General features: G+C 28.2%; 1 protein-coding gene across 3 annotated transcripts in view; it reads right to left on the bottom strand.

Moving 5' to 3' along the window:
* The window catches only part of LOC126846776 (uncharacterized), a 67,919-nt gene that overhangs the window by 28,059 nt on the left and 24,158 nt on the right, over positions 1-15,702 (bottom strand). For all 3 annotated transcript variants that reach the window (XM_050586564.1, XM_050586563.1, XM_050586566.1), the window contains one exon: positions 4,496-4,603. In XM_050586564.1, the coding sequence (XP_050442521.1) occupies positions 4,496-4,603 (108 nt within the window). The remainder of the gene's footprint in view (positions 1-4,495; positions 4,604-15,702) is intronic.

Raw genomic sequence — 15,702 nt, 5'->3', positions numbered from 1 at the left:
TCACTTTTCATAGTAATATAATATACTATAAAAATCTCAAATTATCACAGACGTGTACAATGACGGACAGTGCTAATTATGTTATTTTTTCCCCGGTTAACTCGTTTACATGTTTTTTGAATTATTGTTATTATTGCTTATTACTGTTAAATTAAAAAAAAAAAAAACACCAAACGTTACGTGTCTCCCGTGAGTTTTTGTAATCTTTTGTATGTTGAATTCACAGAAATGTTGTTTGAAAAATAAGTAGTCTTTCGGCGATATCTTTAATTTAATCTTGTTAATTAGTTGTATGTTTCGTACGGGATTACGCGAATATAAGTTGACAGTGTAATGAATCTCTCAGTATTTATTAGAACCAATTAGTACAACATCAAACATTTAACTTTTTATTTCAATTCCTTTGTTTCCGAATGGATTTTGTTTTTGAGCAAAAAAGTTGGCGCGAATGCAGTCTTATTATATTATTTCAATTATTACAATTTTTTTCTCCATGCATGTATTTTCCGATGGTAAAATCAGATTTAGTCAACTTACTTTGATACACAAAAATTTTGATTTACAACATTAAAACAAATAAAAATAAACGAGTTTAAGTACGCAGACATAAAGTTGAAATTCTATAAAACTATGTAATCTGTACATTTCTTACTCGGTTTAAACAAATTATAATTTCATTCCGTTTTTAATTATGAATTTTTTTTTTCCGATTGAATTCAATACATTGAAATAATCCAAAAAGGTGTGATAATTTAACCGGTGCAATCGCTTTGAAACCGCGCATTGAACCGCTTATTCATTTTGCGCGGGTCGTCGTATGTTTGATTCAAGCCTTACGTTTAAGTGCGAAGATAAAATGTTTTATATATTTGCAACGTTTTACGACTGACGACGTGTGTGTGTTTACTCTAAAGCGGGTATATAACGCACGTGAAAACAACCGACCCATTTACGGTGAGATATTAATGTAGACGTCGTAGGATATACTTCTCGTAATTTTTTTGCCAGCCGAAAAAAAAAGTAGTTGCAGCAGACTGTACGGATTGTGATATGAGCGACGTTTTATTTGGCAACAGTCGCTTTTATACAGCTTTGGAAAAATTTCGTATTGCAATAACAAACATAATATTCCACGTTGTTGTTTTTTTACGCTTCAGACGGGTAGGAAAAAAAGCCAGCACAGATGGGTCGAGGCGCAGTAAGGGCAAAGCATTTTATTCATTATATTATTTTGATTTTCAAGAGAAAGCGAATAATTTTCGGCATTTAAAATTGTTACACGAACGACTCGATTCAGCGGGTTAGCTGATATCGTGGACCCGGGCACAGAAAATATTAAAAAAATATATATAAAACCGTTTATGTAAAACTAATATTTTCTGAAAACCGCGTTGAAGTTATGATTTGTATCGTTTTAACCTATGCAAATAAATCGTATTAAAGGGTTTTACGATATAATATACATGATTCTGTTAGATGTTCTCAAACAGGCCGATATGGATTTTGATTCGAATTTTCTTTTTTTTATTATAATTGTTGAGTATTTCCATTTCAATAAACTAATAACGATTCGAATACTTTGAATGTAAATAGAAATCCAATTATAATGTCTTTGTGCTACTACACAAGGTTAAAGCCTATGCATGGATTACTATGTAAGTCATGTATATTATATTATGCTCTTTATGCATGTATGATTTATATTATATATTCTTGTTAACGCATGCTTTTATATGTGAACGTTGGTGGAATCGTTGGATTTTCAATCCGGATTGAAACGTATTACACTGCGGAAAATGGTATTTTTTTCCATAAAAGGTATAAAAGCCCTAATTTTTTGCTTAATTTGAAAATTTCTTCTTCCCATAACATTAAAATTCTCTGAGAATGAATTTAAAGTTAAATATTATACTATTAAATACGTACGATAAAACATTGTATATTTTCTGATAGTATTCACGCTACACAATAGTATTGAAACAATTAAAACATATTCAGACTTGCTTAATGTCTTCGAATTATTTCCTTTTTTTATTTAGGTAACACTGTGATGACAGCTGTCATTCTATAGTCGTAATCAAACAGCGTATTAGAAAAGCTAGGTCGGCCATTATTCTAAAAAAAAGTTTTGTGTGGGCGAAATCTAGTCTTAAGCCTTTGGTGCAGAAATCAGAATATTAAAATGTTATGTGTTCTACTATTGTACACAGTAGAATCATGGATCCCTACTAATAGGGCTCTAAATAAAATAAAATGGTACATGGACATACAGCTGTATGCATAAAATAAGTTGGACAGATAGAGTACGAAAGGAAATAATTATACACCAATACAGAAGGAGAAGGAAATTGTTAAAACGGTTAAAACTACTTTGAACATGTGAGACATTCAGGTAAGTATTGTACTCTACGTAGTACGTCTAATCCTTACAAGGAAGAATAAATTAAATACGCAGCAGAGGAGACCCAGAACAACTTAGATGGACAATCTTGAACAGTTGTATAGGTCGCACAATTGTACAGATTTTTAGGGATGCTGTTATAATAGATTAGATAATTAGATAATAGATTAGAGTTAGCCAATATTACCGCTGACTACAACTTAACGGACATGGAAATAGGAGAGAGAGTGTGTCAATACAAAATTGATTAATTATATTATAGAAAAACACAAAGGTATAAACTGAAATCATTAAAGTGCAAACAAAAGAAAAACAGCAGCGTTTGTAGTCTTTACGTTGGCATCGAATGCCGAAAACGTGTGTGATTTTTTTCAGTTTATTGTTTTTTTTTGTGTTTTACGCACTTATTATTTTTTATACTTATGTTTCGGGTAGTGAGTCACTGATCAACTTGAGATTTTCAAAAAAAATCATATATTTTTTTTTTTTACTTAGCTCTGCGCGCGCCACGGCCGTGCCGATAAATATCTATTCTAAATATATTACTTTACATACATATTTTCGAAAATCAAAGGTATACTTTAAAAAAGAAAGATAAAATATTCATAGAATAACATAAAAACCAAAAGTAAATGGTTTGCCATTTATCCTGGAACATTACAATTTACACCTTAAGTAGTTGGACAAAAGCCAAACTAAATAACCGGCGTTCGTTGCTTTCTCAGTATATACTTTATTATATGTCCTCAGGACAACTTTGGAACATTGTTTGAAAACACTTTTTTATTATAAGTGAGGTGTTTCAAAAGAAACTTGATTTATTAAAGTAAAAACAGAAGTCAACAATGTTTTTTTTTGTACAACGACACGACGAAAAAAATATGCATTTTAAATTAAAGCAAACAAGCAGTCAATTATTTGGTAGGACAAGTATTATAATGTCTCTTTTTGAAATTCTTTTTTGCAAAACTGTAGTTAATGTTTATCAATAAAACAAAGTACAAACATTGGATAGGAAAATGAGAATATTCTAGGTATTTACAGTTAATATATATATAATTTTTTTATAGAACATTTTAAATCTTAGTTTTATAACGTTTAGATTTATCCATATCTTAAATTGTTTTCTGACGTTTCGAAACCATCTTCAAAGCGATTAAACTGAGTACTCCACAGCTACAGTGGAACAGTATCTTTCAAGAAAATTACCTCTGAAATTGTTTCGGAACGCCATAAAAAAATCGAAGACTAAATATACAAATTATCAAATTAAGATTTCGTGTCAAGAATGCCTCAGCACATTTACATTTTAAATCTGTTAACCAAAACTATCTAAAGAATATTTTATTATTAAGGCTACACATTTTTTTAATTTTTCACAAATTAAAAAAAGTTTATATATATATAACTATTTTTATATGTACGGTAAATTATGTTTTATACATTACAAGGCCTTCAGATTTATATTGAGAATAATATGATTAGTAAAATTTGTTGGTATAAAATCAGAAAAAGAAGCGTTCAGATAAAAATAATATTCAATCCACTGTCCTTCCGCTTACGTTTTTTTCGATAAACTGTTTAGTCAAACTTATTTATCGACGAACAGTTTGCTTAGTCAGTCGTTCTCTTTTTAATAACTAAATCAAATGTCTACCTTTGAGTTAAAGCAATATTTTTTTTTTATAAACTTTTATCATAATAATGTTTTTGTACACGAAGTTTTTAATAAAACCAATTTTTATATAAATAATTTTCCATAAAATATCGAAGATGTTGTATTTTATATTTTTCAGAGTATAACTTAATACATTGGAAAGAATAAGGGAACCCTTTAAAAATCTACTCATCTTTTATTCTTTCTAAGTATACGTTAAGTATGAATAGATAGTTTTTTTTAAATAAATTAATATATGTGCATTTTTATAGTTTCTTAGCATAGCAGCTATTAATTGTTAAGTACATTTTTATTTTAAAGCTAAATAATGTATTAATTGAAATCACTAAAAAAGAAAAGAAATAGAGCCGGGTTTGATAGTTCATATAGATTTAACGAAAGCTCATAAAACCATTCATTTATTATCCTCAACTTACCAGTGTGTAAATCGCCCCGGTAATTGCTGCATGTCTTATGTTGAGACTGTAAAAACTGTTTTTACGGCTGATATCATTATATCTGTACAGCACCGTCGTGGATTTCATCTGAAAAAAACACCAATATATTTGCACACAATTCAAAGTATTACAGTAGACATAATATATAATGTACACATATATGAAATATCATATTTTTCGATGAGTTTATAAAAAATGGATCTTTTTTCCGGAAACGCAACCCTTATGTGGATGAATATGTTATTTTAACAATAGAAATTGACATACAAATGTATGATTATAATATAATCTTTGTCAGAACGATTTTTTGTGTTATTTATTTTTTACTTAGTAGTATATTGATTATTGTAAGAGATCCGAAGTAAATATCCTTTGAATTCTTAACCAATTGAAAGTACTATAATTAGTAGGATAACAAACCATATTATGTCTCTACCTATACTTAACCTGTAGTGTCATTTAAACTTATTAATTATCGTGTAAATGTATAGAATAGGCTACAATGTAATATGATTTATACTTATAGCATAGTGTTTTGTAATGATGACAAAACTATTTTTTTGTAAAAAATGTTATCATTATCAAATATTCAACAATGATTTGTTTGTCACTTACTACACTTAAAACAACTGGACTTAATTAATTTTGATGGAATAAGTGTTTATTCTGTTATATGAAAATTTCCAATTGTACGTTATTTGAGAAAATATGATTTTTAATTTTTGATGCATTATACAAATCACACTGTACAAATATTAATAATTTTACTTATAGCATTAGTATGACTTTTGTATGTCAACTTGAACAGTTAATCGTCTGAGTTTAGGAAGTATTGAAATTAAACACAATTATACAACCGTGGACATTTTAGGCGTATACTATACTTCACCCTTTCTAAACATAAAAATACTATATTTTGTTATTATGAAAGTATAAGGGGCCTCTTAGGACTTTTTCAGAGGACTCTATATCTGTTATGAGAGTCTTTTTTTTCTTATTGCTGATATACATTTCTGAACATTTAGGTGAATTGGTCCGCCAAATTATTCGCTTGGGTAAGCAGAAACTCGGAGGGTATTGAATAGTTACGTTTTTCTTCAAGTTCTCACTCGACGTTTATTTCAAATAGTAGATCCAAAGTCGCTCTAAACTATGTTCAATTTCATTTAAACCCTCTCCTTATAAGATAAGTATTTTGTCCGCATTCTTTTTTTAAATTTATTTTCCGTAATCTTTTTGAATTCTCGTTTTTAAATTAACCAAATTTACTTTTTTTTTTATAAACATATAGGATTAAGTTTGTACCATTGCACCATCAAATACATGAAATCTATAAAAAAGTTTTATTAAAAAAAATGTTTTATTCAATGACTAAAATACGACTTTCCCTTATTCTCTAAGGCTTTATTTATTACATTATATTAATTACTGACATTTATGAAAACATCACTGGTATCAGTTACTACTGAGAATTATAAAATAGTGTTTTCATTTTATATTCCTATTAATTACCATTGCTTCGCTTGAAGTTAGTATTTTGTAGATTGTTCAATTTTTTCTAAATTAGATACTAGTAAACTTGTTTACATGCTCGTAGTTGTGTAGGTATATAGCTTATCAAGTTATTGCGTACAAAATATTATACTCAGAGCGTTAGATACTAATATGTTTTCTCGCAGTCAGCTTGTTAATTTTTTTTTTATTTCATATGGCTAGCTTGTTAATAAAAGTAACAATAACAAAACATAATAATTCTTATGGATTTTAAATTTATTATTTGAAAACGACCATTATTTTAAATGTACAGTAAGGGTAATATATAGTGTATCGACCATCGTTATAGTACAATTTTGAAAAATAAAACAGTTATTTTATATTATATAAACCAGTATTTGATCTTTTTTTTTTATAAAAATCTTACTTTACTGTATCAACTATAATTTACCCAATATATTGCCCAATTGTCGGGGCTTATATATAATACTAGAAAATAAATAAAAATGTGCTTAAAGAATTGAAAAATGATTTCTATAAATGTAATTTCTTAATATACTTTAACATTGGCTGTAGTTTGTCAGGGGATTTAAAATAAATATTGACAAGACGGAAAGAGATTAGGTCCTTCGTAATATTATATTTTATGTTATTAAAGCGAAGCTAAAGAGGATGAAAATTAATATGGAAATCACGGTAACCAAAATAATTGGATAATCTGTATGCAGTTCGTGAGTTCACAACGCGACAAGTCTATGATAATAATTATATTATGAAAATTAATTTTTGTCCTTAAGAACATTGTACTTTACGAGAAGAAGCGTAGTGGGTAAGTAAGACTTGTTCCATTTAATGATAATGCACGTTTCGTTCGCAGTATTGTGTGTGTATCTCTATATTATATATTATACAATTTTCAGTTTCCGTCGAGAAAAATGAGACTACATTTCTCTACTCGATTCATATAATAATGCTCGCCGAAAAAAAAAAAATGTTATACTTGGCCTGATGTTTTATTACTTTTGTGACATAATATCCCGCAATTTTATTTCTCGCTTTAATGCCCCAAGATACATAAATGATAAAGAATTCTGGTGGATAGGGGAGGTTTCGCAGTGTAGGAAATTAAAGCTGGTCGTTATCTGATGCGCAGTAGTATGCAAATATATTATGTTTACCAGAAGAAAAGGATAAAATCAAGATAGGGTGAAAGAGAGTATCTGCAACCGTTAGTAGTATATGGTGCGACTAAGAAGTCTTGTTATTTGAGGCGCGTTATATCTTGACTTTAAAATTCATGTTACGGTTTACAATTTTGTGCGTCAATACTCAATCTTACTACCTATCAAAATTACAAAGATTTATAAATATTTTCATTGATATAGACAATTATTATGTGACTATAATTTCAAAAATGTATCATACTATAAAACGGAACAGTGTATCAAGTTACGAAAACTATTAAGTTAAACTAAATTATAAGAAAAACAATTTTTTCCACCAAAATTTAAACATTTTATACTGATCAATATTTTGTAGCAAATGGCCATTCCGCACGCTCTTTCGATCATTTTAACAAAAGAAATAAAACTAAGTGGCCTTTATGCTGTCTAGTCACGCAAAAGTAAATATGCTCTACAATTATTACACTTCTTATTGATTGAAGGCCAACCTGTGTTGATCCTGTAAATGAATACACATTTTAACAAAAAAACTAATATTATTAGGAAAAGCAAAAAAAAACAAATTGATATTATATATTTTTTTTCATACACCTAGATCTAGTAATTACTAATTACTGTTAAATTGTATACTTAATATAACTAACACTTATTGTGGTTAGGTAACTCAACTGGAGTAATAATATGTCCAGCCTGTATATAAAATAAACGTGGTATTGGCGATTACAATTCGTAGTTGATAATAATTGATGTTAATATTTATTTTTTGTGTGTATTTTTAAATCTATAACTAGTATCCCAGTTTCCAGTAATGGGACTTATTTCCAAGGCTCTTTTGGTTTCGGAAAATATATGTAGTTGGGGCTTTGAAATGTCAATTTGTAAACATTCGTTCTGAATAGCTTCAATAACATTTTAATCTGATCGACCAATACAAATAACAACACTACTCGATTCCAATCTGGAATTATTATTAGTAGTGTTTATAAAATGCATTGGTACAATACAGTGTTAATATAATATGTATGACAATAATTTTTTTGATCATTATATACAATTAATAATAATAATAATAACTGACAACCATTATGTTATTAAATGCTGATGTTTAATTTTGTTGATAAGTTTTTATTATTGACTACATTGTACCATGATAGGAAATAAAGAAAGAAAATCGATAATAAGTATTAGCTAAACATATTATTAGATAAATGATAAGTCACGTTTCCACACAATCTGAAGTAATACCACCAGGTGATAATTCTAACTTCAATCTGTTCTCTGCAAAAGTGGTGCAAGTTTGAGTTGCTTGTTTCCCGCTAGACGACAAGAGAACTTTTACATTCTTGTAAAAATGTATACTGCATTTCTTCTTTAACCTTTTGTTTCCCAATCTTGAACTTTCGTGACTTGCACCACTTTTGTTCTCGACAGCTCAATCAACAATAATTATATTTTTAACCCAGCCCATAACATCATAAACTAAGCATAGTTTATAATTAAAACATAAAAACAAATTTATTTGGTACTAAAGAAGAAACACATTTTCTAAAAATGAATAGCAAACACAAATAGTTAAAATAATGTTTTATTAACTACACTTAAATTGATTAAGTACGTGTTGAATTTCGTTTTGGCTTTTAAAGTCAAGTTTAAATCACGAAGTATATATTATTTTTTGTCATTAACTGTTAATTTAGTAACTTAATCTGTTATAATGAAATTACATTTTTTTAAGTATAAAAATCTATTTCTAATAAAAAACTACTTACTAAATTTGATAGGGTGTAAAATTAACAAAAATGTGTCTTTTTTTTAATAAAATAATAAATGTCCTATTTAAAATAACAAAAAAAGAGTTTCGAGGTGTCCTTAATAATGTTGTTTTGTAAAAAATGTCCTCTACTTTTCTCCTTAAAATGGGCTGCGCTGACATCCTCTTAAAAGTTGTTAAATTTAATACTTTTATATTATTTGAATTTTTTTTATCAATTCAATGGTGATAAATACATTTTGAATGTTAAAAGAACGATAAGAATATTTTGTTTTTTATAGTTTTAAGTAGAAAAGTGTAGACATTATAACTCTTACTTTAATATATTCTTAAGTTAATATTATCACCTTAAAGTTAAACAAAAACTTATGGAATACTTATTTTTATTTATTGTTATTGCGCTTTATACATTTTATTAATACGATAACGGCATTTTTCTTTTTATGAAAATACTTATATTTTAGAGCAATAAATATCATACATTTTTGTATAATTTGTAACTTAAAATTAAAAAAATATATATTAACAACAAACTATTGTTAAACTATTTTAGAAACATTTTCAACTTTGTAGTTTTTAATTAAGTCTTTGATGACAAAATTAAAAATTTAACCGTCGACTTTCAAAGAACTTACATAAAAGTTATACAATTTCCAACTTTTGATAAAAATACTAGAATATTGAAGTTTAAAATTACTGAACAACATTTTTTCACAAACAATTCAACGACATGCGATGGCAACTAGAAACTTCAAATAACAATTTTTTTTTCCGTTCATTACGTTTAAATAGAAAAGCTACATTAAAAAGAAAACAATTCCATTATAGTATTAAATAATTTTTGCTCCACCGACTACCTTACTATAGATAATAAGGCGCATTTTGTCAGTTAATATTCTGGTTATTATTACTGGTTGATCCTGTTGCTTTGTAGACAATATTTACAATGTTTACAATGGTCTTTGTTACTTTTTGTTCATTATTGCGCGGTTCGTTTAAGGAGATACTAAAGAAGATCAATGACAGAAGGAAACTAAAGGAAAAACGAAGGTTTTCGATCAGGAAAATACGTTCAAGAACATCATTAGGAGGGTAATGATCGTTCGTGTTCTTTCCCTTTTATATTCTAGTATTATTTTGTCCGACAAAGATTCTCGCCAAGACTAGAAATGTTAAGTTTGTTGCTCGTACATAAAACTACTGTCCATTGAGAATAAATGACTATAATGTACACAATCTTAATAAGAAAAAAAAATAAAACCAGATAAAAGGAAAATACCTAGTATAATAATATAAAAAAAACTTTAAGTCGTTTATTTGGCAAAGTTGTTGTTTGGCACTGCTTACGATTCACGAACGACAAAAAAAAAAAGAGAAGAAATGCTAAGAAAATAGTGTCAATACTTCCGAGTAGGATGATAAGTTTTTTGACTTACGAGATTTGCTATTTTTTCAACTTTTTTTTTTTAATGGCGATAATACTAAAGGTCCACATTTGTCGCAATACCCAAAAAGGCAAATGCAAAGAAATGTAATGATTATAGAACAATTAGTCTTATGAGTCACACACTAAAATATTTTTAAAAATTATTCACGCCAGAATTTACAAAAAAAGCGGAAGAATATATGAGTCAAGAACAATTTGGCTTCCGCAATGGGCTTGGAACTAGGGAGGCTTTATTTAGCATCCAAATACTGGTTCAACGATGCCGAGACATCAACCAAAAGGTTTATTTGTGTTTCATCGATTTCGAGAAAGCATTTGACAAGGTGAGACATGAGAGACTATTAGAGGTTTTACGAAAAATTGGTATAGATGGAAAAGACCTACAATTCATAACGAATTTGTATTGGCATCAACAAGCTAATATTAGAATAAATAATACACTTTCTAATGACTTTAAAATTCGAAGAGGAGTTCGACAAGGGTGTATCCTTTCGCCATTGCTTTTCAATCTATATTCAGAAGAAATAATGTCAGAGACCTTGGAAGAGGCAGAGGAGGGCATTGTTATAAATGGGAAAATTATAAACAACTTGAGATATGCAGATGACACCGTGTTGATAGCTGGCAGCATCGGAGACCTGCAAAAGGTATTGTACAGAGTAATAACAGCTAGTGAAAACTTAGGTCTACATTTAAATGCCCGAAAAACCAAATATATGATAATCGATAAAGAACAAAGCCCGATAAATGTACTTAGACTTAACAATGTCCCCTTAGATAGAGTACATAAAATTACTTATCTTGGACAATCATTGATAGATAACTGGGATCATTCGCACGAAATAAAATGTCGTATAGAGAAAGCAAGAGCGGCTTTTATGAAAACGAGAAATATATTCTGTAGCCATCAACTAAGCATGAATCTCCGAATAAGAATGATTCGTTGCTATGTATTTACTGTATTTTTTTATGGAGTAGAGACTTGGACTTTATCCAAAGTTTCGATCAACCGAATCCAAGCGTTCGAAATGTGGATATACCGAAGAATATTAAAAATTAGTTGGTGCGATCACATAACGAATGTCACAGTATTGGAACGAATGAACAAGAATCTGGAATTAGTGACAACAATAAAAAGGCGTAAACTTCAATACCTGGGACATTTTATGCGGCATCCAGAAAAGTATAGTTTACTACAACTAATACTACAAGGCAAAATAGTTGGAAGAAGGAGCCGTGGAAGACTCTTGGATGGACAACCTCCGAGAGTGGTTCAATATATCTACGATCTCTCTATTCAGAACAGCCGTTAATAGAGACCAAATAGCTAACATGATTGCCAACGTTCGATAACGAATACGGCACTCAAAGAAGAAGAATACTAAAGGTGGATTTAGTTAAATTTTTTTTTAGTTTGCTTATACATGATTTAAAAATGTCGGTATCCTTATATAACAAATAGTTATATCGGTAGGACTATACGATTGTCTACTCAATGAAAAATTATAAAAGACCTTAATTACTTACTTAATATACTGGGTGAACTATTTAACGAAAGACGGTCATTTGCTCGGAAAGTAATAACAATTTTAAAGTTTTCCTTTTGAAAAACATTTTTTTTATGTTATTTTAGAATAATATACATAAAACTACTAAATTAGTATTTTCTAGAGCTCTATTAATTTTTGAACTTAAAAGGTAACGTATATATTTTTCAAATATTTTTTAAATTAAAAAAAAAAAATTGTACTTTGCTATAGAATATGACTGGTCGATAACCAAGAATTGGACGATTACTTTAAAAGTTATTTAAAGTTTACGGCGGGAGAAATGATGTGAAGTATTACTTTGATCTGTGCGCTTTACTTAACTACACTCCGCACCTACCATCCTTAATTTTAATTTCTAATAACTTTGGCACAAAAGAAAAATGTTAAAACTGTAATTATTTTCCGAGAAAATGATTATCTTACGTTGAATGAATCACTCTGTAATATAATAATATATGCTAAGTATTTGATTAGGGTAAGTTTTTTATTAACTGTTTTATTAACCTTCTATACTATACGGAGAGCTATTTTTTTGTTAAAAATTATTTTAGAACTGCCTTGGTCGATATTGATAATTTTGTATTTCAATGAAAAACATTACCAACATTAGTTTTTAAAATCTGTGTTTTGTTTTTATTACTTTAGTATCAGTGGGTTACTAGTATTTCAATATTAAGTTATTTTATTGAATTCAATTTTTAAACCCGATATAAATTAACTGTGTTAAACGTAAATTATAATTTGTGTTTGTTAATATGACCTTAAAATTATAATACTTGAAAATTATGAATAATCGAGTCCTACGAGCTTGAAATGATGGCCGTAGAAAATGTTGTGGTTCGTATTTTGTTTAATACATTAAATATGAAATAAATATTTTAATGAACAATCATTAAACGGTAACAATAAGCTGTTAGTTATATAGTTATTCATATAATGTCTAAATATTTAAATAAGCATTATTAATTATTAAAAGTATAAGTGTATGAACAATGTCAAACTATTGTTGTGCATCAACAATCAAAAAAATCTTTTTTTTTTTTCAATTGTTACAAATCATTGGTACACAACTTCCTTTAAAACCATAGGATGTGCATGTTAACGTTACGAATACATTTTTGAAATTTAGAGTGAAAAGAAACTTTTGACAGTTAATATCAAAAATCTTGTGTCCAAACATAAAAATCGTCAAAACTTTTATTTTTTTTGTCATTTATTGATTTTAGCCAGCTGTGTGAACTAAGCCAATTTCAGATGTCTATGTTTTTTGAAAAATAAAAAATGTTAGTTCAAATAAAAATAATAATTCAATTACTCGATCAAACTTAATTCAACAAATTTTAGGAAAAAAATCCTAATCTACTTAAGCGTGTTGTCGACGGACAAAAGAATTGCACACACAAATACACACATACACGGATAGAAATCCAAAATGTATTTTCGATAAGAATAAAAATGGTCTTACTCACATCTCGAATTTCCGACAAAATGTTTTCCAGGAAACCTTGGCTTCGTACTCTTTGATGAAGCAAAATAGTATCAAAAATCAAAATTAAATATATTTTCCAGAATTAGACAAATAATTTTAGACGATAAGAAAAAAAACAATGTAAAATTAATTTTTTTTTTTGGTGCTGAGTTGTTCTCTATAAACTTGTACGTGATATGTTAAATTATTGACCAATTCTGGAAAACATATTATAATTAGACATTTTTTTTTATTGTTCGAGAAATAAATGTTCATTTTGCCCGGACTCCTGAATGCAATACAGTATTTAATTATTTATTGTTTGCGAGTTATGACAAATGCAAATAAATTACAATAAATATTTTATAGTGACAGGTTGCACGAAACCTTAATAGTTTAAATGGTTTATTTGAATTTATCAGCCTCACAAGGTAATCTATTTTGTGTTAAAGGAATTATTCTGAATATTTACAAATTTTGTTTAATCCTACAATGCATGGTTATTTTTTTGACTTTTCAGTTTTTTTTTTTTACCAATAGTATGTTTTTGACTATGGGAAAAATGAAATATTTTATACATTGTTGCCTGGAGGCAACACTATGCATTTGGGATTTGACTATTATTTGTGTTTTTAAAAAAAATAATATTATTGTTAAAGGTTATTTGACAGCTATTTAATGACGTATACTAAGAAAATAATACTTTGTGCCAAATTAAAAAACATTACCCAGAATGCATGGTGTTGCCTGTAAGCAACAACATTATACAAATATGAAAACCATTAAAATCGACTTGAAAAGTGTCAAGTAAAAATCTTGACAGTGTAGCCAAAATAGTTTTTTTTATAGTTGATAATGCATAATTTGAGCAAGATAAGATCAATTTAGGTTAGCGTCCCGACCTGTGTAATTATTGGTGAATATTATTTTCATTCATTATCAAAAAACGTCAGATAATACATTTTAGAGACAATGTATGGTGATAATTGATAACATAATACACTATTTTAGCTTATAAAATAGTTTTCATGACCAACGATGTGTTAACAGTTGTATATTACGGCTATTAACACGTTGTTGTCGGTTGGCAACACTATGCATTGCATTTTATGTTTTTTTGTGTGTAGTAATATAGTAAGTTATTTTATATGAATATTATTCAATTCATTTAATAAAACTATTGCTAAATATTTAAATTTTAGCTTACAAAAAAAAACCAAATTCCACTTTTTTTTGATGTTACGAAGTAGTTACATAAGTAATAAGTATCACTATAGCGTTAAAACACATTCTAATTCAATTCTAGTTTTCAAACAAATATTCACTTTGTAGTATCTCTAAAATAATATTTTATTAATAGAATTTTGATATTACATTAGCTCAGGTTTGTTTTTTTTTTTAAGTAAACTTCTATTAAATTTCTGGAACTTATCAATATTTACTGTTGTTAATACTTCTGTAATTTATAAACATGTTTTTATTGTTGGAAATACTAAAGGGTTTTTCTTGCTAAATTTACAATTTGCTTAATATTTTTATTTATGCGTTTTTTACTAAATTTTTGAAACTATTACGTGAGCTTAAAATATATAAAACGTTGTTATAAAACAAACAAAGTAATTACACGAATAAGTGATGAACTAGAGTCATGCAGACAACTCTGGTAATAAAACAATTATCATGGGCGAAGATGGGAATATAAATCTAGCAGTATTGTTCAATTTCACTATCTAAAATGAAACATAAGTAAAAATTAAGTATAATAATTAGAAATTTGGTTCGTTAACAAAATATTATGACAGCTAAATGGAAGCCTCTCAGGTTTGTTGCTGATTCTGCATTGAACGTTTCCGGCGCTGTTGCATAATGAAGTTATACAGTAAGAGTAAATTACTTGTGAGGTACCTACCGTAAGAAACTTGAAATTAAAATTATATTAATACTAACCATTTTTTTTTTACACTGAGTAAGTTTATGGCTCAATGTATGAATAATCTCGAACCTTTTATGGGATTTTTTGATTTTTTTTTTTGAAAAAAATAGTCAAGAACTCTCATCGAATCCTAGTCAATCACGCTTTATCGTACTTGGTAGTAGGTTCGAGAGGTTTTAGGAGTGTGAGACGGCGAAAAAGGAAGATAAGTTTTGTTATGTTCGGGGAAGGACTAGGAAATAACGTATTGTACATTCATGTGGCCTATAAACAAGCCACTAACGTTTCCACCATAGCTGTATACGGTATTATACTTAAAAACTCTCTCGGTGCTCCCCC

This window comes from Adelges cooleyi, unplaced genomic scaffold, assembly GCF_023614345.1.
Source record: "Adelges cooleyi isolate 19-005CV unplaced genomic scaffold, UGA_ACOO_1.1 ACOO_flye_CR_arks_rails_tigmint_CR_PRNA_9, whole genome shotgun sequence".
In the NCBI taxonomy this organism is placed as follows: domain Eukaryota; kingdom Metazoa; phylum Arthropoda; class Insecta; order Hemiptera; family Adelgidae; genus Adelges; species Adelges cooleyi.
This window is presented reverse-complemented; position numbering and strand designations above follow the sequence as displayed.